Below are 25621 nucleotides of genomic sequence, written 5' to 3' on the forward strand. Positions count from 1 at the left end.
ATGCCGCAAAAAATAAATGCAAATAAAAGTTTAAAAAATAAATAAATAAACAAAAAGAATGCATATTTGGTAGTTGGGTGCTTCTAGATGTTTTAATTAGGCCAAATGCATTAATCATCTCATTTAAATATTCTGTATCATTGCTAATATTTTGCCTGTTTCTATCAGTTATTAAGAGAAGTATGTTAAAAATCTTCAAGTATGAAGTAAGTCAAAGAGAAAGACAAATACCATATGATATCACTTATATGTGGAATCTAAAATATGACACAAATGAACTTTTATGAAACAGAAACAGACTCACAGACATAGAGAACAGACTTGTGGTTGCCATGGGGTAGGGGGAGGTGGGAGAGGGACGGAGTGGGAGTTTGGGGTTAGCAGATGCAAACTATTATATAGAGAATGGGTAAACAACAAGGTCCTACTGTATAGCACAGGAAACTATATTCAATATTCTGTGATAAACCATAATAGAAAAGAAAATTTAAAAAATATATATATATAAAACTGAATCACTTTGCTATACAGCAGAAATTAACATAACATTGTAAATCAACTATAGTTCAATAAAAAATTATTACAATGTTTAAAAAATCTTCAAGTATGGTTACAGGTTTGTCTATTTTTCCTTGAAGTTCTGTAATTTTTGCTTTATAAAATTTGAGGCTGTGTTATTAAGTGTATACAAACTTCGAATTTTTATCTTCCTGTCAGATTAACATTTTCTTTTGGTTAGTGTTTGAGTGTTTTTTTAAAAAATTGGAATCTTTATATTTTATGAGTGCTTTCGGAATCTTTATATTTTATGAGTCTCTCTCATCAGAGTTTTGTTTTTTAACCAACCTGATGATCTTTGTCTTTTCATTAAAACATTTAGTCCATTTTTGGGCTTCCCTGGTGGTGCAGTGGTTGAGAGTCCGCCTGCCGATGCAGGGAACACGGGTTCGTGCCCCGGTCCGGGAAGATCCCACATGCCGCGGAGCAGCTGGGCCCGTGAGCCATGGCCGCTGAGCCTGCGCGTCCGGAGCCTGTGCTCCGCAACGAGAGGGGCCACAACAGTGAGAGGCCCGCATACCGCAAAAAAACAAAACATTTAGTCCGTTTTCATTTACCGCAATTACTGGCTTAAATCTAACATCTTACTAATTTCCTTCTATTTTTCACGCATGTTCCTTTTTCTCTCCTTTCTTGCCTTCTTTTGGATTGAGTTTTTTATCATTTTATTGTCTTAATAGTTTTACACTCTATTAACTTGGTAGTTATACATTGTATTACAATCCTTTTAGTGGTTGTACTAGAGATTATAATATGCATCCTTAACTTATTAAGTCTAACATAAATTAGTACTTTTACTATTTCCAAGACAATGCTGCAAGCTTAGAACCTTTAACTTAACATTTTCTCCCTGAAAATCGTATGCTATTGTTGTCATGTGTTTTAATTATACATATTTTTGAACTCCATAGAACATTATTAGAAGCATTTTAGACAATATTAATTAAAACTTGTCCTTGTATTTACCCTCTCTAAAGTTCTTTATTCCTTCATTTCTGAGCTTCCATCTAGGATTATTATCTTTCTGCCTAAAGAATATTCCATTCCTCCCAGCCCTCCCAACTGTCCAACACTTTTTAAAAATATTTATTTATTTGGCTGCGCCAGTATCTTCATTGCAGCGTGTGGGATCTTTACTTGCGGCACGTGAACTCTTAGTTGCGGCATGTGGGATCTAGTTCCCCGACCAGGGATCAAACTTGGGTCCCCTGCATTGGGAGCATGGAGCCTTAGCCACTGGGCCACCAGGGAAGTCCCTATCCGACAATTTTTTATTGCTGTTTGTATATTTTCATGGATATATATATATATATATATACCTTGTGGATATATATATATCTACAAGATTTTATTATTATTGTTCATATGGTCAATGTTTACTTAAATTCACTCACATATTTGCCTTTTTTGTTGGTCTTTATTCCTTCCTGCATTTCCGGGCTCCCAAGTAGGTAATTTTCCTCCTGCTTGAAGGATACTTTAATATTCCCTTTATTGTATGTCTGCTGATGACAAAGTCTCTCAAGTTTTTGTTTCTGAAGTTTATTTCATCTCCATTTTTGCTAGCAAGAGAAGTCTAGGTTGGCAGGCAATTTTTTGTTTGTCAAACTCTCTAGTTGTATCTGGTCTAACCTCCAATTATCAAGAGGACTACATTTTTGGTTCTTAAAGATGAAAATCTTAGACATCATGCATATTTTCTTATATTTGGGTGAACATAAGCTCATTTTCTAAAGTTGGGAGTTGGAGTATATAACTATGGAATCTTCACTCAGGAAAAACCACAGTCCTTGCCCATCCTCCCTGGTTTAGAACAAATAAAATGAATATCAATATTTGGAAGTTTAAGAGATGCAAGAATTCACAAAAATGCAGTCAGAGAAATGGGGTGAATTGTCAAGGGGCAGTTCCTTAAGCAAAACCCTGGATGTTTGCTGCAATTCTCCAGGCTTTAAGAATGGTTCTTTTTCTAGAATGAATATGTATATATATGTAACTGAGTATAACTGAGTCACTTTGCTGTACAGAAGAAATTAACACAACATTGTAAATCAACTATACTTCAATTAAAAAAAATTTTTTAAAGGGTGGTTCTTTTTCTTTCCTTCTTACCTTCTCAACAAGTATTTTCTAAGCTCTGCTTAGTGCTAAGTACTGTAAATCTTGATAAATAAGGCATGGAGTCAGCTGCAAAGAGCTTCCAGTAGAGAAGATGACTGCTACATAAATAGTAGTAACAGACTGAGGCTTCATAAGAGCTGCATAGACAAAAATCCTTCCTAGTTCAGAGGAGTGAAAGGTTACTTTGAGGAAGTAAGGAGCTTAGGGAGGAAAGAATCAGGAAAAATACCTGTAGGAGGCAGCATTTGAGCTATACCTTTAAGAAGAGAAGGAATTTGGTCATGCCTAGATGGTGACAAGTGACAGGTGGCAAGCTTTCCTGGGAAACGTTGTCCAGGAAGGAGTAGGCAAGTACTATGGTCACACTGAATTACACGTGCAAAAGAGCAGCGAGAAATAAGAGTAAGTGCCAAACTACAGACGGTCTTGAATGCCAGGCTAAGGAGTTCTGTTTGAGACAAGTGCTCAGCTAAAGCATGTCTTGAGCGTTTCTTCAGAGAGGTGAGGGAAAAGGCTGTCGGGTGTCTATCATCTATCAACCCATCTATTTGTCTATCATCTATCGGGACCAACTCTGTGCCAAGCCCTTTGCCAGGTGCTTTATACACAATCTCTCATTAAATCTTCTTGTCAGACTACGAGATAGGAATGAGGACCCTTACGTCGCGAAGGTGCCCTCACCCGTTTATCTTTCGCGGCTCCACGCACTTGCCTGTTGTCTTCTCAGGACTGTGTTAAGGACATGACCTGGGGTGTCAGACTGACTCTTAAGGCAGATCCTTATGTACTTCAGAGTGTGTGAGTAACTGGGAGAAGATCCCACAGACAGTGAGACTGCACCGAGGCAGCCGCCAGAAGCTGTCGCTCGGGCTGGGCACCAGCGCTGCTCCGGGAGGCTGGAGCACGCCCCGCCCAGTCGTTCGGGATTGGCCGCGGGAGCCCTGACAGATGAGGGGGCGGGGCCGCGAGCTGCGTCCCGGGACTCGCCGGGGACTCCGAGGCTGCAGGCCGCGCCTAGGCTGAGCCGCCCCCGCGTGCCTCCCGCTTGCCTCCCGCGCCGCCCGCACGAGCGCTTCTTTCCAGCATGTTGTGGCAGGGCAACCAGGCACTCCGGCGCTTCTCCACCGGCCAGGTGAGTCCGGCCCCGGCGAGCGTCCCGGCTCTCACCCGGGGGCTGCTTTCCAGATCCGGAGAGGGCGGGCCGGGCAGCGGGGCTGAGGGAGGGCAGTGTTTACTTTGAGCAAAGTGTTTACTTTGCTAAAGGCCAGGACGACGTTTTTAAAACCGGGAGAGTGAAGAGAAGGGTCCGGGGAGGGTCCTGAATGGGGCTTGTCGAGCGAGCCATTGTCTTCTACCGGGACGGGGCTGAGGATGTCTGGCTGGGATTGACAGGGTGGAAACAGTCGCTCGGCAAGAGGGACAGAGTCGGTTCCCTTTCCGTTTTCATTTCAACTGTGAGATCCCTGCCTGGTTACGAGACGGAGCCGAGGTACAGGACCGAGACCACCTCCTGGAGGAGAGGGGTATCAAGTCAACCGGGTCCTCCTCCGCGGCCTGAGAGGTGTGAGCGCTCCCGACTGGCACGCAGGGCCCATTCAGATAATGGCACTCCGAGCCGGTGACCGCAAGCTCATTATTCCTGAGCTGCAGGCGGCAAGATTTCTAGGGTCACCGGGCGCTGCAGAAGCAGCCACCCTGGAATATTAGTAAACTATGGTGCAAAAACCTAGCCCTGGCCCAGCCCCGCGCCTTGGAATTGCATCAGCCTCTCCAGAAACGGAATGAGGGAGGACACGTTGCATGGGGCGCTGCCTTCAGCACTTCAGGGGCCTGAGGAGAGATGCCTCCCTGCATCTAGGCAGACTCCAAGCTGTTTAGGGAAGAAAAAGTCCACCCCATGTACATCATCTCTTTTATAGGAAGTGCATGTTTGCTGTGTTATAAAAGAATTTGCTTTTTGATTCCTCTTCTCTGCCAAAGTCATATGCGCATGTGTACATATCCAGATGTAAAAAACTTGGAGCAGAGAGAAGTCTTGAGTAGCATCAAGAACTGGCCCAAAGTTGCATAAATGGAAGAGCTTTTGTCCCCCAGACAGCCACAAGTAATGAGAATTCACTTTATCCCATGCAGTCAGTTCTAGTTATTTTGGGAGTATTCACCTTTTTTTAAATAAGCAAAAAGAAACTTGCTCTGGCAGATATTTTGCTTGCTCTCCTATGCAGAGCTCTGGACTCCTCCTTAGCTTTCTCCTGCCACGTGGCACACGGGAATCTGGGTTGGATGGCACAGAGAACAAGGGGCTCGTGCATGTCTATTTTATTGGCCTCCTCTGTCAACACCTTTCATTTAATTGTCTTTTTTTGGAGAGCAGAAGGGATTCCTGAAGGATGAAAAAATACCAATAATGGGGTTATATAAGATTTCAGTAATAAAAGATGAACATCCCAGGTGGCAAATGGCATAAACAAAAACACTCTTGTGGGGAAGTGCCAGGTATGGTCAGGGGTCAGGGGCCTGAGTCTTATCTCCAGGAATACATGTGGGAGAGCAGTGCCACATGGCTGGGAAGGAGGCAGGTTCTTCAATGGCCAAAGGAAGACATGGAATAATAAGTGAAGAATTTGGGATATTTTACTCTATAGAAAATGGAGATTCATCCTTTGGACCGTGTTCTATAAGAATTGTTCAAAATCAGACATGGCTGGTGGGAGCGTAAAATGGTACAGCTGCTTTGGAAAACCGACTTTTTTTTTAATAAAATTAAACATAAACCCATCAAATGACCCAGCAGTTGCCCTCATAGGTATTTACCCAAGAGAAATTAAAACTTATGTTCACACAAATACCTATTTATGGATGTTTACAAAGGGATTATTCATAATCACCAATTTAAATGTCTTTCAGCTGGTGGCAGGATAAGCAAACTGTGGTATATCCATCCATATAGTGGAATCTTACTCAGAAAAAAAAAAGGAATGGACTACTGATATATACAACAACATGGATGAAACTCAAATATGTATGCTAAGTGTAAGAAGACAGACTCAAAGGGCTGCATATGTATATGAGTCCATTTGTCTGACACATTGGAAAGAGTAAACCTAAACTGATGGGAAAATAAGGCCAGGTTGGAGTTAGGGGGAGGGATTGACAGCAAAGGGATGGGAGGGGATTTGGGGGGGTGATGGAACTGTTCTTTATCTTGATTGTAACAGTGGTTACATGACTGTGTGATTGTCCAAACTGAAAGAATTTTACATTGAAAATGGTGTGTTCATTGTATGTAAATTGTACCTTCGTATGAAAAAAATTTTTTAAATCACACAGCGCTTTTGAGTTTGGTATTAAAGCAGAATGAAAGAGGAATGAAAACAAAATCTCTCAGAACTTAACAAAATCCAAGGAGGAAATTAGTTCATAACACTTCCTGATCTAATTAATTTTTCCATTCTCTGTCTTAAAGAAATGGACTTAGAAATATTTAATGATCTCAGCTTAATGATATGACTGGATCTTATTAACTAGTGCAACTATATACAGCAATAAGGCCCTTTGTCAGTTAGTTATTATTGTCCACTTCCGGTATCTTGCCTGGCTCATTACTTCGTAATTTCTCCCGATGGTGGGAGCTATTTAGCCTTAATATTTACTTGGCACTCTGTTCTTTGGCTGTCATTTCCTCTGCCAGCGTCTGGGACAAGCCTGGCTGTTGCTCTGGATTCATAGCTTGGTTCCAGGACTTAAGGTTACTTTACGATCCAATTCAAGAGGCTGGACCCTTCCCTGCTTCTTGAAACCAAGTACTGGCTTTATACCCTAGTTCTAGCAACCAGGTCCTTAACTTGTTTGCTTATTGCCTGACCCTCGGCATTGGCATATAATTTGATTTAGGACCTTCAGATTCAACTTCAAACCGTATTAAATTGTGTATTATGTACTGAGCACTTCATCTAAATCCTGAAGAAATAATAATAATAGGTATCATTGATATGACTTTGTATGCACCAGGCACTGTTATAAATGCTTTACATATACTCATTTAGTCTTCATAACATCTCAGTGAAGTGGGTACTATTATAATGCCCATTCTACAAATCAGGAAACTGAGACCCAGAGAAGTGACATAATTTTTTTAGAGTCTCACAGCCAAAAAGGATAAAACAATAAACAAGAGATAAATAGTCCCTGCTTTCAAGGAGTCCACAGATTAGTGGGACAGATGATTAAACTTGCCTTTAGGTAAAGGATAATAACGGAAGGGAAATACAAGTGGACAATAAAATATGAAAAGGCACTCAACCAAACTAGGGCAGGGACTACTCTTGTGCCTTCAGCTTAGGGATCCCAAACAACCCCCCCCCCCGCCCCCCGAGGCCAAACAGATAAGACAAAAGTAGCATTTGGGCTGGAAGGAGTGAAAGGCCAAGTTCAGAGTTAGAGGGGGCAGCCCCTGCTCAGCTGCAACCAACCGTTTCCACATGCGAATGTCAACCATGGTTGACAGACCTCCTGATTTTTAAAGAGAAGTCAGAAATTCAGCCTGCTAATGTGAAACCTCCTAAAAATCTTATCACAGTTCTTCTGCAGATGCTCTGTGGGCCCAATAAAATCCTCTTTGCCAGGCCACTGATTGCAACCCCACCATGCACTGTGCCCAGAGCTTGGCAAATGCTCAAAACGTGCTTGGTGAACAGATCTTGCGCACCATCAGGCACGATTTGGGGAACCATGGGCCAAATGGTCCATTAAGAGTTAGGCATCTCAGTGTCTCAGAAAAATTTATTTTGTTTTATTCTTTTGTGGGAAGGTCCTTTCTCCTTTCCAGTTCTCATTGGGAAAACTGCCAGTTCTCACAATTGCTCGTGTGGACAGCTTTGACCTTATTTTACATCCTGCTCTGTTGGTTCTATTAAGGTAACATCTGCTTCACAAAAGGGCTTCGGATCAGCACAGACTCTTAGCACTGTGCCTTTAAGTTCTCCAGAGAAGACTGTGTGTATTTTTCTTGAAACCCTTGGAACATAATCAGAGTCCATATTAACTTGCTTCCTGAAGAATTTCACCAGGATGTGGATAGCCTGGGAATGCAATCGTTGATAGCTTAAGAAACAAAAGCTCTATTCCCTGCAAAAGCCTCTTCTAATGCAGAATGTTATCTCTAGAGGACCCCAAGATAACAGCACTTATCACCTGGATTTAGAAATGCTGTGGGTCATTTTATGCCCCCTTCTTCTTTCTCACCAATATAGCAAGGCACTGATAGTGCCTTAAAGTATGTTCTCTGGTCATCAGCCTAACCGTTTAATGAATGGTGCTGTCTCCCATGTCAGGACCACCATGATATTCCCTTAGAAAGTCTGATGGAACTATTTCCCGTAACTGACCTGTCAAACTATCGCCAAATTTTCCTTTTAAAAAAGAAGGGGTGGGGGAACCATCAACATAGGAAAGCCAGAGAAGCACATCTGCTGAAGCGAAACAGATCTGAGTTTGAATCCTTCCTCTGCCCCTTATTAGCCCTGTCCGTGGACAGGTTACTTAACTTCCCCGAGCCCTATGTTTTCTCATTTGTAAAATGGATCACAGTAAGGCTTAAAGACATATGATAAGGATCTGATACATTTTTTTTAATCAGTGAAAAAGGCTCAATACAGTGCCTGCCTTATGGCACACTCCCAGTAGGAAAGATCCATTATCATCATTTTTATTTACCTGGGCATTACTTGTGGTATAATAATGATACTAGTTGACATTTATTGAGCCTTTGTTATTGCCACCCACTGCACTAATGCATTACGCTTTACGCTTTATCCCACTAAATCCTCCTAACAACCTTATGAGATAGGTACTATTATTATTCAGATTTTAATTGATGAGGCTGAGCTCAAAGTAGCACAGCTGGTGTTACAGAAAAACAATGGCACTGGGGTAATAACTAGATTAGAATCTCAGAGCTGCCACTGAGTAGTGATTTGACTCCAGGCTGTATCTTTTTTTTTTAAAATACCATGCATTTTCTTTCTTTCTTTTTTTTTATAAATTTATTTATTTTATTTATATTTATTTTTGGCTGCGTTGGGTCTTTGCTGCTGCCCACGGGCTTCTCATTGCGGTGGCTTCTCTTGTTGCGGAGCACGGGCTCTAGGTGCGCGGGCTTCAGTAGTTGTGGTGTGCTGGCTCAGTAGTTGTGGCACATGGGCTCAGTTGCTCTGCGACACGTGGGATCTTCCCAGACCAGGGCTTGAACCCGCGTCCCCTGCATTGGCAGGCGGATTCTTAACCACTACATCACCAGGGAAGCCCTTTCGTTCTTTTTTTTTATTCACTTATTTTATTTTATTTTTGACTGCATTGGGTCCTCTCAGGGGTCACTCCTTGCCACGGCACGCGGGCCCCTCACTGCGGCGGCCCCTCCCGCTGCAGAGCATGGGCTCCAGGCGCACGGGCTTCAGCAGTTGTGGCGTGTGGGCTCAGTAGTTGTGGTGCACGGGCTTAGTTGCTCTGCAGCATGTGGGATCCTCCCGGACCAGGGATGGAACCCGTGTCCCCTGCACTGGCAGGCGGACTCCCAACCACTGCGCCACCAGGGAAGCCTGTATCTTAACCTCTCTTTGTTTTAGTTTCTTCATCTGTAAAGCCATCTGTAAAATGGCTTATTAATGTCTGCCTCTTGGGAGTCATTGGGCAATCAAAATGAGGTAACACATATTAAATACCTGACACATACCAGGGTCTCGTTAAACTGTTTGCTACTACTTCCACCACTTTTTCCTTGACCCAAACTCCCCAGGGCAAAATCTTTTTTGTAGGGGGAGGACATACACCCTGTATAGCAGAGATTCGCAGACTTTAGTGTGCCTGTCAATCAATGGAGAGCTTGTTCAAATGCAGCTTCCTGGGCTAATAAACTGCAGAGGCAGGATCCAAACTTCCTCATATGCTTTTGAGTTAGTGCCTGCTTCCTGACGGTCTGACTCAGTAGATCAGGGATGGGGCCCAGGAAACCACATTTTTAACATTTCCTCCCAGCTGATTCTGCCAACACGGGCAGTCAGCCCTCAGATCATACTTGGAGAAATAAGACTAAGGTGAAATATCCCAGTCCAGTTCTTTGGAATTATACTAACTCATTATAAATACTTAAAATCTTAAACTCTGAAATTTTTCTCACTGCTAGAAACTCACCTTTATAGTTTCAGTTTTACCACTAAGCTCAGAAAGTGTTTCAGTGAATGTAGAATTTCCGGAGATACTGACATGGTTTCTTTAAACACTGTCTTTCTGGGGCAGTGTTGACTCTGGAATTGAACTCCCAATAACCAGATGACAGCTGAGAGCACATTACAATTGAGTCAGCTCATCCTCTTGGCTCTTGTATGTTTTAAGACTAATAATTTTAGAAGTCTTAAAATATTTGGTGTTGGTAATGGTATGAGGTAAAGCCAAATTTTGTAAGATAGCCAACACGTCAGGTCAGTTCTATTTCAAGCAACAGCATTAATTATAGGATTTTAAGATAGAATACTTAGAGAACATTTTGATATTTTTGATGAGAGGAAATGAAATAGTCATGCATTATCTGCAGGCAAATTGTGCTGTTCTTACAGAGTTAATCTGTTTGTTTGCAAGAATCTATTAGATGTTGAAGCTATAGGCTCTTTGGGGATAGAAACTTTGGCTGGGCATGGAAAAGAATTTTTATACCAAAACCTTAATTGTTTAATTATCAGCTCACAGGGAAGATGTGAACCCATATGCTTTTTTTTTTTTTTTTTTTTTTTTGGCTGCGTTGGGTCTTTGCTGCTGCATGCGGGCTTTTTCTAGTTGTGGCGAGCAGGGGCTACTCTTCATTGCGGTGCGCGGGCTTCTCATTGCGGTGGCTTCTCGTTGCGGAGCACGGGCTCTAGGTGCGTGGGCTTCAATAGTTGTGGCTCGTGGGCTTCAGTAGTTGTGGCTCGTGGGCTCTAGAGTGCAGGCTCAGTAGTTGTGGTGCACGGGCTTTGTTGCTCCACGGCATGTGGGATCTTCCCAGACCAGGGCTTGAACCCATGTCCCCTGCATTAGCAGGCAGATTCTTAACCACTGCGCCACCAGGGAAGTCCCTGAACCTGTAGGCTTTTAAGTTTATGCCTAAAAAGGGATGCCATCTATGCCCTTAAGAAAGTGGGAAATAAGGGAAAATTGTTTTCCTCATAGTCAGATTTTAACAGTGAGGCTTTACTAAGTTAGAATGACTTTCTGGAACATTAATGAATTCCATTTAGATTGAAGGAAAAATATTCTAAATCCAAATCCTGTGGAGACGTATTCTAACGTGGAGGAATGAAAGATGGAAAGAACTCTGGGGAGCTGGGGTTGGTTCTTTGCCAAGACGGGAAGCTCATAGGAGGTGGTGACCCTCCGGTTACCTCTCCATGCACAGTCCTGCAGCTAGCCTGCTTCACCTGGTGGCTCTTCATCACCATCTTAACAATCATCATGTCAACATGTTACCTTAAGCTTTGTGAAAAGGTTTCATCTTGGGAGAATTTACAGAAGGCATAATTGCTTAAAGACAGTCCTTAAAAACTTTAACTCCCTTAGTGCCACTCTTATGTATGTGGTGTTTATATTTATTGACAACCACTGCATTTTTGTGCATCAGTGTTAAAGTTCTAAAAAAGGAGATGGAAGAGATGGGCAGTAGTGGGTCATTTTATTTTTAAGTACCTTCGTGGGTTTTGGAGTCAGATGGCCCTGGATTCAAATCCTACCTCTCCCTTGTTTTGCTAGTATGACCTTGGAGATATACTTGATATTTCTAAGTCTTGGTTTCTTCATTCATAAAATGGTACAAAATGGGGGATAAGAAAACAGGATAGTTGTGAGGATTAAAATAAATGAAATTATGTGCAGCCCTCAATTCCTTATCTGAAATCTATGGGGCCAAATGTGGGGTTCAGAATCATTCACATTTGAGAAGATCAATATGGTATATAGGACCTTACGCACAATTTACAGCAGGGTCTGGGATAGTATCTGTGATGAAGCACATTGACTATTTTTTTTTTTTTTAATTGTGTTACGTGGGGCTCTCACTGTTCTGGCCTCTCCCGTTGCGGAGCACAGGCTCCGGATGCGCAGGCTCAGCGGTCATGGCTCACGGGCCTACCTGCTCCGCGGCATGTGAGATCTTCCCGGACCAGGGCATGAACCCATGTCCCCTGCATCGGCAGACGGACTCTCAACCACTGCGCCACCAGGGAAGCCCCACATTGACTTTTCTGCAGCAAATTACAATATACTATAAGTAAAGACTGTAAGTGACATTATCAGTGCAGGTCAAGTTTGAAGCCAAATGACTGCATTAACTTATAAGAAACCTACAAGGGCTATAAAGAACATTTCATTAGTTCAGTCCATGTCTTAAGACCAAATGAGTTTATGCCACTTACCAAGGACTGTAGAATTCTGGACCGTGTGAAAAAACGTAGAATTGTCTAGTATATAGGAAAGCCCCTTTAAAACATTATTAAAGCTTTTACTTAAACAGTGCTTTGTGTCAGACACTGCAGTAAACCTAATGCATATTGTCATCTACCTCAATCAGAATTGTGTGAGTTGGTGTTATTCCAGTTTTACAGATGAGGAGAATAAAAGGCAAATGGAAGTTAGTTACTTGCTAAAGGTCACACAACTAACAAGGGGTGGGTGACCCTAGGTTTGACCTCAGATAGTCTAGGATCTGCTTTTGACCCCTGTGTTATACTAGATGTTAGCTCTTGGCATCTTTTGGAGGTGGGCATAAAAAATTGCAGGACATAAAAGCATTGTCCATATTGAAGTAGATCTTGCTCAGAATTACACCCCTTTTAACTATGAAACTTATGCTTGTTTGTTAATATCTGGCCTCATTTCATCAAGGAGTTGAAATGCCTTGTAAAAATATATGCAATCCCAATGATTATAATGAATAATCAAGGGAGTTAGAGCAAAGGGAAAATGAGGAATACTTAGGTGTGAAATTATTTTCACTACTACCTATATAGCATGTAGTCTGAGTTCAGTGTATGTCAATAACTATTTTACTGTGTAGATCTTTGAGCCTTTTGTAATGCCCAAGTCATCTTGTATGATTGAAAAAAAGAGTGTTTATTATCCATATGTCTTCTATCCATACTAATACCTGTCACTGTTGAATTGCTTCGCAGGTTTATTTCAAAAACAAGCTGAAGGTGGCACTTATTGGTCAGAGCCTCTTTGGACAAGAAGTCTACAGCCACCTCTGCAAAGAGGGCCACCGAGTTGTGGGAGTGTTCACAGTTCCAGATAAGGATGGAAAAGCTGACCCACTGGGTGAGTGTATCTTGGAACACCTGGATCAAGGACTGCACTGGCCTCCACTCTGCCTGTTGAAAGCCTTCTTAGGCCAAGTCTATTTGTGTGGCAGATACAGACTCAGAAACTCTCCCTTCTCTGTGGGCCTCAAGACAAAGATGCCGGCCCCTATTTTACTAAGTTTCTCAACTTACCTCCATGGTAATCACCAGGTCCTTCAGAGGAATTTCCAAGCATGTGTTTTTCCTGAATTACACTTGTGACTTTCTAAAGGTGCTATGGGACATCTAGAGTAATGTCTGTTGCAGAGGTGCCGATAGGAATGCAGGGAAGGCCACACCCAACAATAGCAATTGATGTGGGGTCATAAAGAATACATTTATCTCAGAACAAATTATAGCTATGACTGCTTGGTTATTAAGGTAGGTAAAGAAAATAGCCATCCTCAGAGCAAACCTACAGCGTGATTCTGATTTGCATGCTACAGTTATGTTGAGAAAGAGTGCAAGAAACAGTCTACAGGTAGGGAATAAGAACTAGCATCTAGAAATCGTGACTTGTGACTTGAATCTTTATAAATCACTGGTATGATGCAATACATTGGTTGGAAAACAGTATCTGTGATAACCCTAAAATTTTACTTTTCTTTCTTGGAGGAATCAGCTCTGGGGTTTATTCTAGTTCTTGTTACTGGGGTAGTTGGATGAAGGCAGTCAAAAGGTACAAACTTCCCATTATAAGATAAATAAGGACTAGGGATGTAGTGCATAGCATGATAAATATAATTCACACCGCTGTACGTTATATGTGAAAGTTAAGAAAGTAAATTCCTAGAGTTCTCAGCACAGGGAAAAATTTGTTTCTTTTCCTTTAATTTTATATCTATCTGAGAGGATGGATGTTCACTAAACTTATTGTGATAATCATTTCATGATGTATGTAAGTCAAATCATTATGCTGTACACCTTAAACGTACAGTGTTGTATATCAATTATATCTCAGTAAAACTGGAAGAAAAAAAAAGAGTCAAGCTAAAACAGAGTTGGGCCAAGAGCACATATGCACATGGATTTAACCACTTGATGTAGAAATTATCCGTGTTTCAGAAAAAGATTATCTCAACCTGGGAAATTCTGAGGGAATCTGCCTCATGAATTCATACCTGGCTCCAAGGGCAGAAGGGGACAGATTCCCATCACCGGGACTACCTGTCTCATCATTATCTATTCCCACCAGCTTTGTGTGTGGGATGTTTGGAAGGACTTACATTTGAGGTATCAGATTGGCTGTTGAATCAGGAGGACCTCAAATAATATTAGCTTAAATAAGAGAGAAGTCCCTTTCTCAAGTTTGGATTGACCGTCACAGCTGTTGTGGCAGCCAGATGTTTATCACAATGAAGGCTCCTTCGGTTTGTTGTCTTGCCATTATTAACACTGGGCTTCCATCTCATGGTCCAAGGTAGTGGCTTCAGCCCCCACTATCAACTCTGCATTCCAGCAAGCAGAAAGGGCAAGATGGGAAGCAGAGGGCAAGCCTTTATTAAGGGCATAATCCAGAAGTTTTCATATTACTCCCACTTGTATCCTGTTGGCTAGAACTTAGTCATAGGCCAAATCTATTTGCAGAACAGGCTGAGAAATACAGATTTTATTTGGGGTGGCCATGTGTTCAGCTAAAGTAGAGGAATCCTTGGTAAAGGAGGAAAGGAGCAACTAAGAGTCTCTACCATGTACAGTGAACTTCAGAAGAGTTGCAAGCATGTGACTCTTACACCTCCTTTCAGACTGTTTCCTGGGAAATGAACTTTTCCCTGGTGCCTGGTCCCAGCATATGGTTAACAGTGTATGTTCTAGAATCATGAAACTAGTTCTGACTCTGCCACTTGATAGCTGTGTGACCCTGGACAAGTCACTTAAACTCATTAAGCTTAGTTCAGTGATACCCATCTCACATGGATTAAATGAGATAATGTATGTAAACGGCTCAGCACGGCACCTGATTCATAAAAAGGATCAATAATGACAGCGGCGATTTTTGTTGTCAGTATAGTCAACTAGAGCAACAAAAAATAGTCCTGGGGCAGCCAAAAATCAATATGGGGGAGCAACACCTGAATGGCTCAAGTTTGTCTCAGTGGAGTGGATTTTTCAAATGAAGACTTCTAAGTCTCTTCCACCCCATTTTTCTTTCCCAGTCTAACCTTTCACAATTTTCTCCCAATTTCACCACTTTTTTTTTTTTTTTTTGCAGTACACGGGCCTCTTACTGTTGTGGCCTCTCCCATTGCGGAGCACAGGCTCCGGACGCGCAGGCTCAGCGGCCATGGCTCACGGGCCCAGCCGCTCTGCGGCATGCGGGATCTTCCCGGACCGGGGCACGATCCCGTGTCCGCCAGGGGACTCTCAACCACTGTGCCACCAGGGAAGCCCTCACCACATTTTCTTCACCACCATTTACCCATTTTCCTATCATCTGACATTTTGTTTTGTTCACAGCTTTTTGAACATTTTAGGAACGTTTACATTTTGTAAACATTATTATACTGGTCTCTCAGATTCTCCCAATTGGATTGACTAAAGCATCACCTTGAAGGCCAGGGCCATTTTAGGACTTGTTAGGCTTTGGCCTTTAGGCTTCATGGAGGCATCATCCCCTGCAGAGTCTATGAATGTTGATGATTAGATGGGGAGAAAGGAAAGGAAGCCCGAACATGCAGGTACAATGCCTTAGTTAAGACTTCTGGATATTGCCGAAAATGTAGTTTCTTTGTGTTATTGATGGAGAATAAATATATATATACTTAATATATGTAAGGTATATAGTTAATAAAAGTGCTATTTTATTATGGAAAAAATGGGCTTGTGCTGTCTGTACTTTGGAGGGCCATTCCATTTCACACAGAGGTAGGAAGGAGTCATTCCTTTCAGAAGGGAGAACATTTCCTGAGCAAAGAGTCTGGGATCTGCTTCAGTACGGCAAACCCTTACGGGGAGCATGGATTCTCCACTCTTGGCCTCTCTCCTCCACTAACTTATTTTATGGGCAAATTTAGGAGAAGGAGCTAGACAGACGCAGCTCAACTCAGCTACTTTTGAAACCACACTCCTCCTCAGATGGGACTCAAACCCAGCCACACCTCGGACTAGGGCTTGAATCACAATCCCTGACCTAGGAGGGGACTTGAACCCGCTGTCTTTTCTTTTCATTGAAACCGCTTACCTAGTGTCAGGACTTACTGAAGCTCAGGTTCTTTTGTCTCAGCACAGAAAGAGTTCAGGGTGAGGCAAAGTGGCAGGCAAAGACTGAGTTTATTAGCATAGGAGGCTTGAGGGATACAAGCAGGCCGGCAAGGGAGTGCGGCCCCAAGAACAAAGAGGGCTACTTTTTTTTTTTTTAATGTTTATTTATTTATTTGGCAGCACTGCTTGCGGCGCGGGGGATCTTCGTTGCTGAGTACGGGACCTTCGTTGCGGCATGCGGGATCTTTAGTCGTGGCATGCATGCAGGATCTAGTTCCCCTACCAGGGATCGAACCTGGGCCCCCTGCATTGGGAGCACGAGTCTTAACCACTGGACCACCAGGGAAGCCCCCAGAGGGCTACATTTTTATAGTCAAAGAAAAAATGGGAGGGGAGAAGACCACCTTCTTCTTCATTTTGTGTATATGTCAAGGCTTACATCATTAGTTCCTCCTTTGACCCTACATGGTCTAACCGGGACTGTCATGGCGCTATTTAAATCATATGCATATTAGCAAAAGGATGGTAACATATACTAAAATATGGTAATTTGTCTCAGGTTTGGGTATAATGTCCCCTTCCACCTAGTTTCTTTCCCCTTTCACCTGTTTACCTGTCTTGGCTACATGCAAGAATGCAGTTTTTCTCAGGGTCTGTTATCTTATAGACCTCCCAAGGCCGAATGCAGGCTTATATCTGTTTTTCTGTGGTATTGGCCTAAGTCAGTCTGTTTAGTTTCAAAATGTTCTGATTGTTGCTTAGCTGCCCGATGGTCTGGGCATTTTCTGGTTGGTGTCTCGCTTATGGTGATCTCCTGAAGTCTCTCTCTATCTATCTTCCCCTAGTGGGATTTCTAGCTGTGTAACTATCTTATTCTATCCCTATCACTTTCTCCATTTATCTTTTGGGATCTGCCTGTTTGGCAGAGAGAGTGTGTTCCAGTCTACAGTTTTCCCTGTGATAAAAGGGACTTCCCCCCCAGGAAACAGGTGTGGGAAGGGAATCAAGGTTTTCCATCTGTACCAGAGGCTACGTCTAATTGGGGTGGTGATGTTTTGGCACTTGACTCCAAATCATAAGAAACAAACAAACAAATGTCCTTTAAATGGCTGTATCAGTAATAAAGGTACAGTTTTTGATCTATAAAAGAAGCAGCTTCAGTTAAAATCTCAAAACGTTGTCTAGCCACAAACTTCTGAGTTGAATCATATTATGCCTTAACTATATAGATAAAAATCACATTAGAAAAATAGATGCATCTTGATAAAATTGTATCATGTCAAATCCTGGTCAGAATCTAAATTGTTCTTTACCATGTTTTATTTGTAAATGTTTCATGAAATTACAATGTGTGGATCCATAGTAATACAAAATTATGGCTGAAACTTTTTTGATGAAAATAATCTTCTCTTTCATGCTCAGCTTTGGCTGCAGAGAAAAATGGGACCCCTGTGTTCAAGTTCCCTAGATGGAGAGTCAAGGGCAAGACCATAAAGGAGGTGGCGGAGGCCTACAGATCTGTGGGTGCTGAGCTAAACGTGCTTCCCTTCTGCACGCAGTTCATCCCCATGGATGTAATTGACAGCCCTAAGCATGGTTCCATCATTTATCACCCATCTATCCTTCCCAGACACAGAGGAGCCTCTGCTATCAACTGGTGAGATTTTTTTAAATAACCAAGATGGGCCCATTCCCATTGCTTGTAATCTTTCTGTGTTTTACCTAGGTGATCAAGCAACTAGGTATGCTTGAACAATTGTGAGGTCCCGATTGACTGCTACTGTTGCACAAACTCCCCTGAGATCTAGAGGTACTGCATAAGCCAGAACAGTGTTTCCCAAGAATAATCTATGGAGTATTGGCTCTATTAGATGTAACTAGGTATTGAGCAGGCAAAGGTCCTGTGGTTAGACAAGTTTGGTTTATGCTGGATTTCTTTATCTCAGGACTCAGAAATTTTAATATGTGCTTTAATGTGGGCATCATAATCTCCAAGAGGGAATCTGAGTACAAAGTGCTCCCGCACTTATTTGGCCGTAGAACATCTTTTTGCATAGAATATCTCAAGTACATTTCAGGAAATATTGAATTACCTGAAATTATCTTTCTCATGATGTGACTTCCCCCATTCTACTTTAAGCCTCTTGAGGGGAAATAGGACTCTGGTCTAACATTTTTACTGCCGTATGTCCCAGTATCAAGAATGCTGCCTGGTATACTGTAGGTGCCCAGTCCTATAGGTGTACTATACTGTGGGTCAAGGTGGGCCTTTCCCACCTTCTCTACCTTTTCTTCTTTACCTGCACATCTCCCAGCTGTCTCTTAGTGTCAAGTTATCAGATAGGCAGAAAATCTATACTTAGTTTAAATGTGGTAAAAAAAAAAAAGCATTTCATTGTATTTTAAGGCCAATTACATGAATTGATTTCTTTTTTGCTCTTGTAAATAGTACTATAGTGGATATCTTTGTACTTAAACATGTATTTTTTTCTCAGTTCACATTGCTTGCACATGCAGAATCATTGGGTCAAAATACATGAATATTTTCAAGGCTCTTAGATAACACAATGCCAATTAATTCCTCAATATTTCTGAAAAGAGTGGTTGATTGACTGGTTGGTTGATTGATTTAGGTCTTGCTTGATTAGTAGCTCAGAGAGGTAAAAATGATTAGATGGAGAGCATGGCTGACCTACCAGTTCATACTCTGTTGATATTAGCGTGCTCTCTGATATTCTCTTATGTATGTATTTCCATATATCTGGCTTATTGTATGTATTATAAGGCCTGTAGGGCCAGCATTTCCTCTTAGGCTAAACTTACAGAATACAAAATACAAATAGTTGAATTAATCAACCATCTTTTACTACAATTTATAGCTAATCTAGAACTAATTCTAGCTCTAAGTGACGCTTGTACCTGAATTACACAACCTAAATTAATAATCAGTTCTCCTTTTCACATTGCACTGATCATCTTCTGTTTTATCTTCCATTATCTTATTCTGCCTAATACAGGGTCAGGTACGATGTAGGAACTGGACATGGGTGGGCAAAATTACTTGATGCTGCCGTAGAAAGCCGACACCTGGGAATCAGTGGGGGGTAGTACTGATGGTCTCTAATGGCTTTTTGAATAGACTATAAGTCATTAGTATGTGTTAACAAGAAAGACTACAGAGATGAGGTTGTATAAAGTAGCAGTACCATTAAGTTCTGCTTTTTTTGAGTGTTTACATCTCCCAGCTCTGCTGTAATTTTCACAATAGTTTCATTCACTGTCTATTTTCCATTGTAAACACCTTGTACTTTAATGTCACTAATTTATCACCTTATGATACAGTTAACCAACATTTTATGTTGAAACTCTTCTTTTCCCAGGACTCTAATCATGGGAGATAAGAAAGCTGGGTTTTCTGTTTTCTGGGCTGATGATGGTTTAGACACAGGACCAATCCTCCTCCAGAGGTCATGTGATGTCGAACCCAATGATACAGTGGATGCACTTTATAATCGATTTCTTTTTCCTGAAGGAATCAAGGCCATGGTCAGTATATTTATGCTATCAAGGAGACTTTAGTAATGCTTTAAAATTTTTCTTTTATTGAGAATTTGCTCCTGTGAATTTGTACTAAAAATAAAAAGCCCCAAAATAAAATTAGATTTTATATTTGCCAGTAGGATGGTATTTTGCGGGTGGAAATCTGCACTTTAGAATTTCTTAGTCTATGAATCTGACTTGTTCTTCTGAGAACAGTGATCAAGTGGATAAAGTAGTAATCAAACTCCTTCATTCATTTTACCAAATATTTGAATCTCCAGCCCTGTTTATAATGACTAATTGTAAAGAAGCGGCAGAATCTTAAGAAATTTTGATATGTAATTTGGGCTTTCTTCAAAAACATTTAAAATCAGTCTATGTAAAAGGGTGAAATTTAACGCTGCTTTATTTGTTCAGATATGCTCTGGATTAAAGGCTCAAAACATGTGCACCACAAAGAAAAAATACATTAACCTGTAAAAACATTGAAAGATAATTTCCATGTCATTTAATGTCTTCTATAGTTTGATATGGTAGAAGTACAACACAGAGATGGACAGTAAGACGATATAAAGAAGCAGCCATTGATTTAGGAGAGAGGAGAGCAGTGCTTTGTATCATTTAACGATTAAGAGAGTAGTTCTCGTTTTACCACTTATTTGCTGTATAATAGGCAGGTCACTTAGCCTCTTCAGCCTTGGTTTCCTCATCTATAAAATGTGGATAATACTGCCTGACTTACAGGGTTGTTGTGAAAATTAAATGACGTTTGTGTAAAGCATCTGGCACACACAGGTGCTCAAAATGATCGTTATAATCAAAATAGTATTTTGTGTGTTCAGTAGCATTCGAGCAAGCCTGGATCCTGTACCTGGTGATATTATAATAGCCAGAAATAGGTGGAATGAATGAGCTGTAAACTTGGCCCTGTTCCCAGGTGGCTCCCACCACGTGCTCTTGTGGAGGTTGGAGTACTCAGCTGTGAGTACTTAGAGAGAAAACTGAGAACTTGAGCTCACATAGGTCTCCCAGTGAAGGAGAGAGGCTCTCAACTCAAGGTAAACATAAATATGGCATGGAAGGGGATGTAGGACACATCCCAAAGGCAGTCAAACTCATGGACAGTTTTAATTGTTTTTTAATTCCAGGTGTCCTAAGCTAGAAAGCCAGTTGAATTCCTTAAATATGACTTTCTAGAATCATCATGATGAGCAGAAATAACCCACAATGACTTATTTTACACTTATATTCCTGAAATTTCCATTGAAACACCAAGGGGAGATTGAAATTTGCTTAAATAAAGGAGTCATTTTAAAAAGTACAGGATGGATATTGGCAGTAGATAGACCTGGATGCAGATCCTGCTTCTACCACCTACAAGCTATCTCTGTGATCTTGAGCTAGTTGCTTTTCCTCGAGCTAGTAGCTTGAGGCTTTTTGCAGGCCTCAGTTTCCTCCTCTGTAAAACAGGACTAATAATACCCATGTTGTAGGACTGGTATGATGCTGCAAGGGGTATTTTACATAAAGTAGCCACCACACTGCCTGGCATAATTATGGATCCAAAGAAATGGTAGTTATTTTTATCAAAGTCTGACTCTCTGGACAGATTTATATGTAGTAATTCTGTTCAACAGAAACTTCAGTTAAACAGGCCATGCCATTGTTGACCACTGGGCTCTAACACAGTTAATATTTTTGGCTTTAGGTGGAAGCTGTCCAGCTCATAGCCGATGGAAAAGCTGCTCGTATGCCCCAGTCAGAAGAAGCTGCAACATATGAAGGTATCCAGAAAAAGGAAAACGCTGAGGTATTTATATCAACTCAGTAACACATCTCAGAGTTTATTGTCATCCACCTTTAAGCAGTTCTCAGTTTACCATTTCCTACCAAAAGGTAGATCTCCAAGGGAGGCTGCTACCCCATCCCTACTCATGTCCGCCACTGATGGAGAGAAATATTTCTATTGCCTTTGAGACTTGCAGCATTAGAAGTTCAACCTGTGCTTTGTGCATTTCTAGATCTCTTGGGATCAGTCTGCTGAAGCTTTACATAACTGGATCCGAGGTCATGATAAAGTCCCTGGAGCTTGGACAGAGATAAATGGACAGGTATGTTCTAGGAACCTTTTTTTTTTTTTTTTTTTTGCATATAACCTTTGTAAGAGGTATTACACATAAGTCTAGGCTTCCTCTGGTTCTTCCTTTGGTTGTGAGGAGAGTCTGTGTTCTAGGTACATGTGACCAGCTAAAAGAGCTCTAGGTACACATGACCACCTCCCTCTTTACTCCCCATGTATTGAGCATTTGGTGTGAAGCAGACACTAGGCACAGCCTCTGATCTCAGGGCGACTGCAGTTTTATGGAGAAGGCAGAGAAGTGAATAAACACGCACAATGAAGTAAGACAAATGATGTAACTGAGGCCCAGACTCAGGTGTCTTAGGAAAGGCTTTCTAGAAAAGCTGACTGTTTCGCTTGCACTTGGAGAAGAGGTCAACAGGTAGAGAATGAGTCAAAGAGTTAAAGACCCAGAGGTAGGAGAGCATATTACCTGGACAGGGACTCGCAGTAGAGTTCAGTGAAGCTGTAGCTCCAGGTGTGAGGATCAGGTGTAAGAGGCATGGGGAGGGATGCAGCAGGGGCGGGGGGGGGGCAGGAAAGGCCTTCTAATCCCTGTGGGATCTCCACTCAACTCAGCTTCTCAGGTTTTACCTCTTGTAGGAAGTCTCCTGACCTCACACGCCCAGCCTGGCGGGACTGGGCGTCCCTTCTCTCTGTTCCCGTAACGCCCTGCCTAGCTCTGACACAGCATATTATATACTATAAGCATCTTTTTATGTATCTATCCCTCTTACCCCTGTAGACTGTGAACCCCTCAGGGGCAAGAGCATCATGTTATTGTCTTGGTACTCTCAGCACTTACACAGGGTTCTTAGTGCATATTAGGTGTCAATAAAAATATGTGGGATCAACGAAGGACCAAGGGAAGAGGTTTAGTGCAATGCTTAAAGGGTGGGATTGGAGGGCATTATGGTAAGTGAAATAAGTCAGGCAGAGAAAGACAAATACTGTATGATATCACTTATATATGGAATCTAAAAAGTACAACAAACTAGTGAATGTAATATAAAAGAAGCAGACTCACAGATACAGAAAACAAACTAGTGGTTACCAGTGGGGAGAGGGAAAGGGCTGGGGGGCAAGATAGGAGTAGGGGATTAAGAGGTACAAACTATTATTTATAAATTAAGCTACAAGGATATATGGTACAATGCAGGGAAAATAGCCAATATTTTATAAATATAAATGGAGTATAACCTTTAAAAATTGTGAGTCACTATATTGTACACCTGTAACTTTATATTATACATCAACTATACTTCAATAAAAAAATAAAGAATGCTACCATGGACATCCTTGCACATGTACCCTTGATCACATGGTTAGTACTGGGTGTATATCTTAGACTAGAGTGACATCATCATAGCATATGAATATATTTCACCACAACTGATAATAACCAGTTTTTCAAAGCAGATATACTCACACAAAAAAGTGTGGGATCTGAAACCAGAATGTTTCCATTAAAATTCTGGCTTTGCAACTATTTGCCGTGTAACCTTTGGCAGGTTATTTAACCATTGGGTGCAGGTTATTTAACCAATGGGTGTCTTGGTTTCCTCATTGTAGAATGAGACTAATAATAGTGCCTCCTTTATAGGTTTGGGGTTGTTGTGAAGATGAAATGAGTTAATACACGTTAATTCATCGAAGTACTTAGTCCCTGGCATAGAATGAGTATTCAATAACTATTAAATATTATAGTGCTCAATAAATGATAGCTAATGGCCATAGAATTATAATAATAATTATAACAACAAATCAATTAGTATCCAGTTCTCTTAGTTACAGTCTGGATCCAGTCCTGTTTCCATAAACCGACACACAAAGCACCTGTACCTCCCATCGTACATCCCACTGCAATATAATAGTTTGTTTACTGCTCTGCATCTGCCCTCCCTGATACCCCACCGACACCTCCACTTCCCCCACAAACCCTACCTTCAGGCTGCAAAGTCTGTGAGAGCTTTTATCTCATTCACCTTTGTGTCAACGTGCATAAATGATAAATGTATGCTCGTGTCACCTGGATGTGCGGCATTTTTTTTAACTCTTCAATCACACATTCACAGACCGTCTCTTGCTTTGTGTCATTTCCATAGATGCTTGATATCATTGGGGGTGGGGGGGGTCCCAAATTTTGTCATAGATGAGAATTGCAACTTCAGCTTTTTTGCCAGGACTGCTGCTCACATACACCCTTGTAACCAGCCTCCACTTCCCCCTTTCACAACCTGGGTTTGATCTCTTTATTAGGTGGTCACTTTCTACGGCTCATCATTACTGAATAGCTCCATCCCTCCTGGAGAACCACTGGAAATTAAAGGTGCCAGGAAGCCCGGTCTTGTTACCAAAAGCGGCCTTGTTCTTTTTGGTAACGATGGAAAAGCAGTGAGTGTTCAACATGGTTACCTCTAAAATAACTTTTTTGGTTTCCTTTGATAAACCCAAGCTATTGAGGGACTAGCTTTCACAGGGTAGTCTGGCTTTGCAGTGGGATGTGGGAGCTCAAGGTGTCTGTGCTCCATTTCTCTCTGGGGATGAGCTGGCTCTAGGTACCTTGATGAGAAGAAGGCTTCTCAGGACGGGCCCCGAGGACCTGCACAGCCTGGTTTGTGATACAGTAGAAAGATCTTGGGAGTTTAGTCAGGAAACAGGTCGTGAATCCCTGCTCTGCCACTTACTGGTCTTGGGCAGGATGCCTCTCCCCTCGGAGGCTCAGTTTCCGCATCTGTAAAACAGAGTGATCTTGTCTGTCTGCCTTCCCACTGGCAGAGTCTGGGAGGATCAGATGGTGTGGCCCTCTTCAGAGGCTCCCCCCTCTGCCTCACCAGGCAGGCGCCCACCCACTCTGCCTGTGCTTGGGAGCGTGGACTCTGGGCCTCTCTGGGCTCTTGGGCAGCTGCCCAGTGAAGAAAGCAAAAGGGCATTTGCACCTCGCAGACACTTTCTGATGGCTTACAGGATAGATCAGTTACTAAGATTGTAGGCTGCAGAGTCCATCTGGTCCTGGGCTGTAACCCCAGCTCTGTTACTCGTTGTGTGGCACTGGGCAAAGTACTTAATCTCATTGAGCCTCCATTTCCTCATCAGTAAAATGGGGATAATAAGGACACCTGCCTCCATCAGGATTTATGGGATTGAATAAGATACTTCAGCATGTACGTACTTAGCACAGTGCATGCTGCAGAGTTAAGTGTTCCAAAGATGGCAGTAGTAGTGCTTGTACTAGTAGCAGTGATAGTTACAGTGGGCTTTAGACCCAATACCTATATCCGAATGTCAATTTTGGGAGGGCTTATCATCCATTTTGAGATATACCTACCCATAGACGTAACTTCCTCCTTTCTGCTGCCATGGCTGAAATACCATTTCAGTCCTTTTACACATAACGGTGAGTGCTTTTAATCCAAATATATATATTTTTTCGGTACGCGGGCCTCTCACTGCTGTGGCTTTTCCTGTTGTGGAGCACAGGCTCCAGACGCCCAGGCTCAGCGGCCATGGCTCACAGGCCCAGCCGCTCCGCGGCATGTGGGATCTTCCCAGACCGGGGCACGAACCCGTGTCCCCTGCATCGGCAGGTGGACTCTCAACCACTGCGCCACCAGGGAAGCCCTAATCCATATTTTTATATTTGTCAAATAAGCTGCTTCTTATACCCATATAAGACTCCTCCCACCAGTCTCACTTTTGAATTGTCCTAATCCTCAATTCT

At 42.0% G+C, this 25621-nt stretch overlaps 1 protein-coding gene across 2 annotated transcripts in view; it reads left to right on the forward strand.

The window, feature by feature from the left end:
• Positions 1-3677: 3677 nt before the first annotated feature.
• ALDH1L2 (aldehyde dehydrogenase 1 family member L2) overlaps positions 3678-25621 on the forward strand; it is a 52136-nt gene continuing 30192 nt past the window's right edge. Inside the window, exons 1-7 of one of the 2 annotated variants that reach the window (XM_060166693.1) lie at positions 3678-3811; positions 12873-13017; positions 17664-17898; positions 19622-19787; positions 21490-21591; positions 21803-21892; positions 24160-24294. In XM_060166693.1, the coding sequence (XP_060022676.1) occupies positions 3764-3811; positions 12873-13017; positions 17664-17898; positions 19622-19787; positions 21490-21591; positions 21803-21892; positions 24160-24294 (921 nt within the window). In that variant the 5' untranslated portion in view covers positions 3678-3763. Of the gene's footprint in view, positions 3812-12872; positions 13018-17663; positions 17899-19621; positions 19788-20826; positions 20840-21489; positions 21592-21802; positions 21893-24159; positions 24295-25621 lie in introns of those variants that run through there. The other variant, XM_060166694.1, reaches the window with a different exon arrangement.

The sequence above is a fragment of the Lagenorhynchus albirostris genome, chromosome 11, assembly GCF_949774975.1.
Source record: "Lagenorhynchus albirostris chromosome 11, mLagAlb1.1, whole genome shotgun sequence".
Classification (NCBI taxonomy): Eukaryota; Metazoa; Chordata; class Mammalia; order Artiodactyla; family Delphinidae; genus Lagenorhynchus; species Lagenorhynchus albirostris.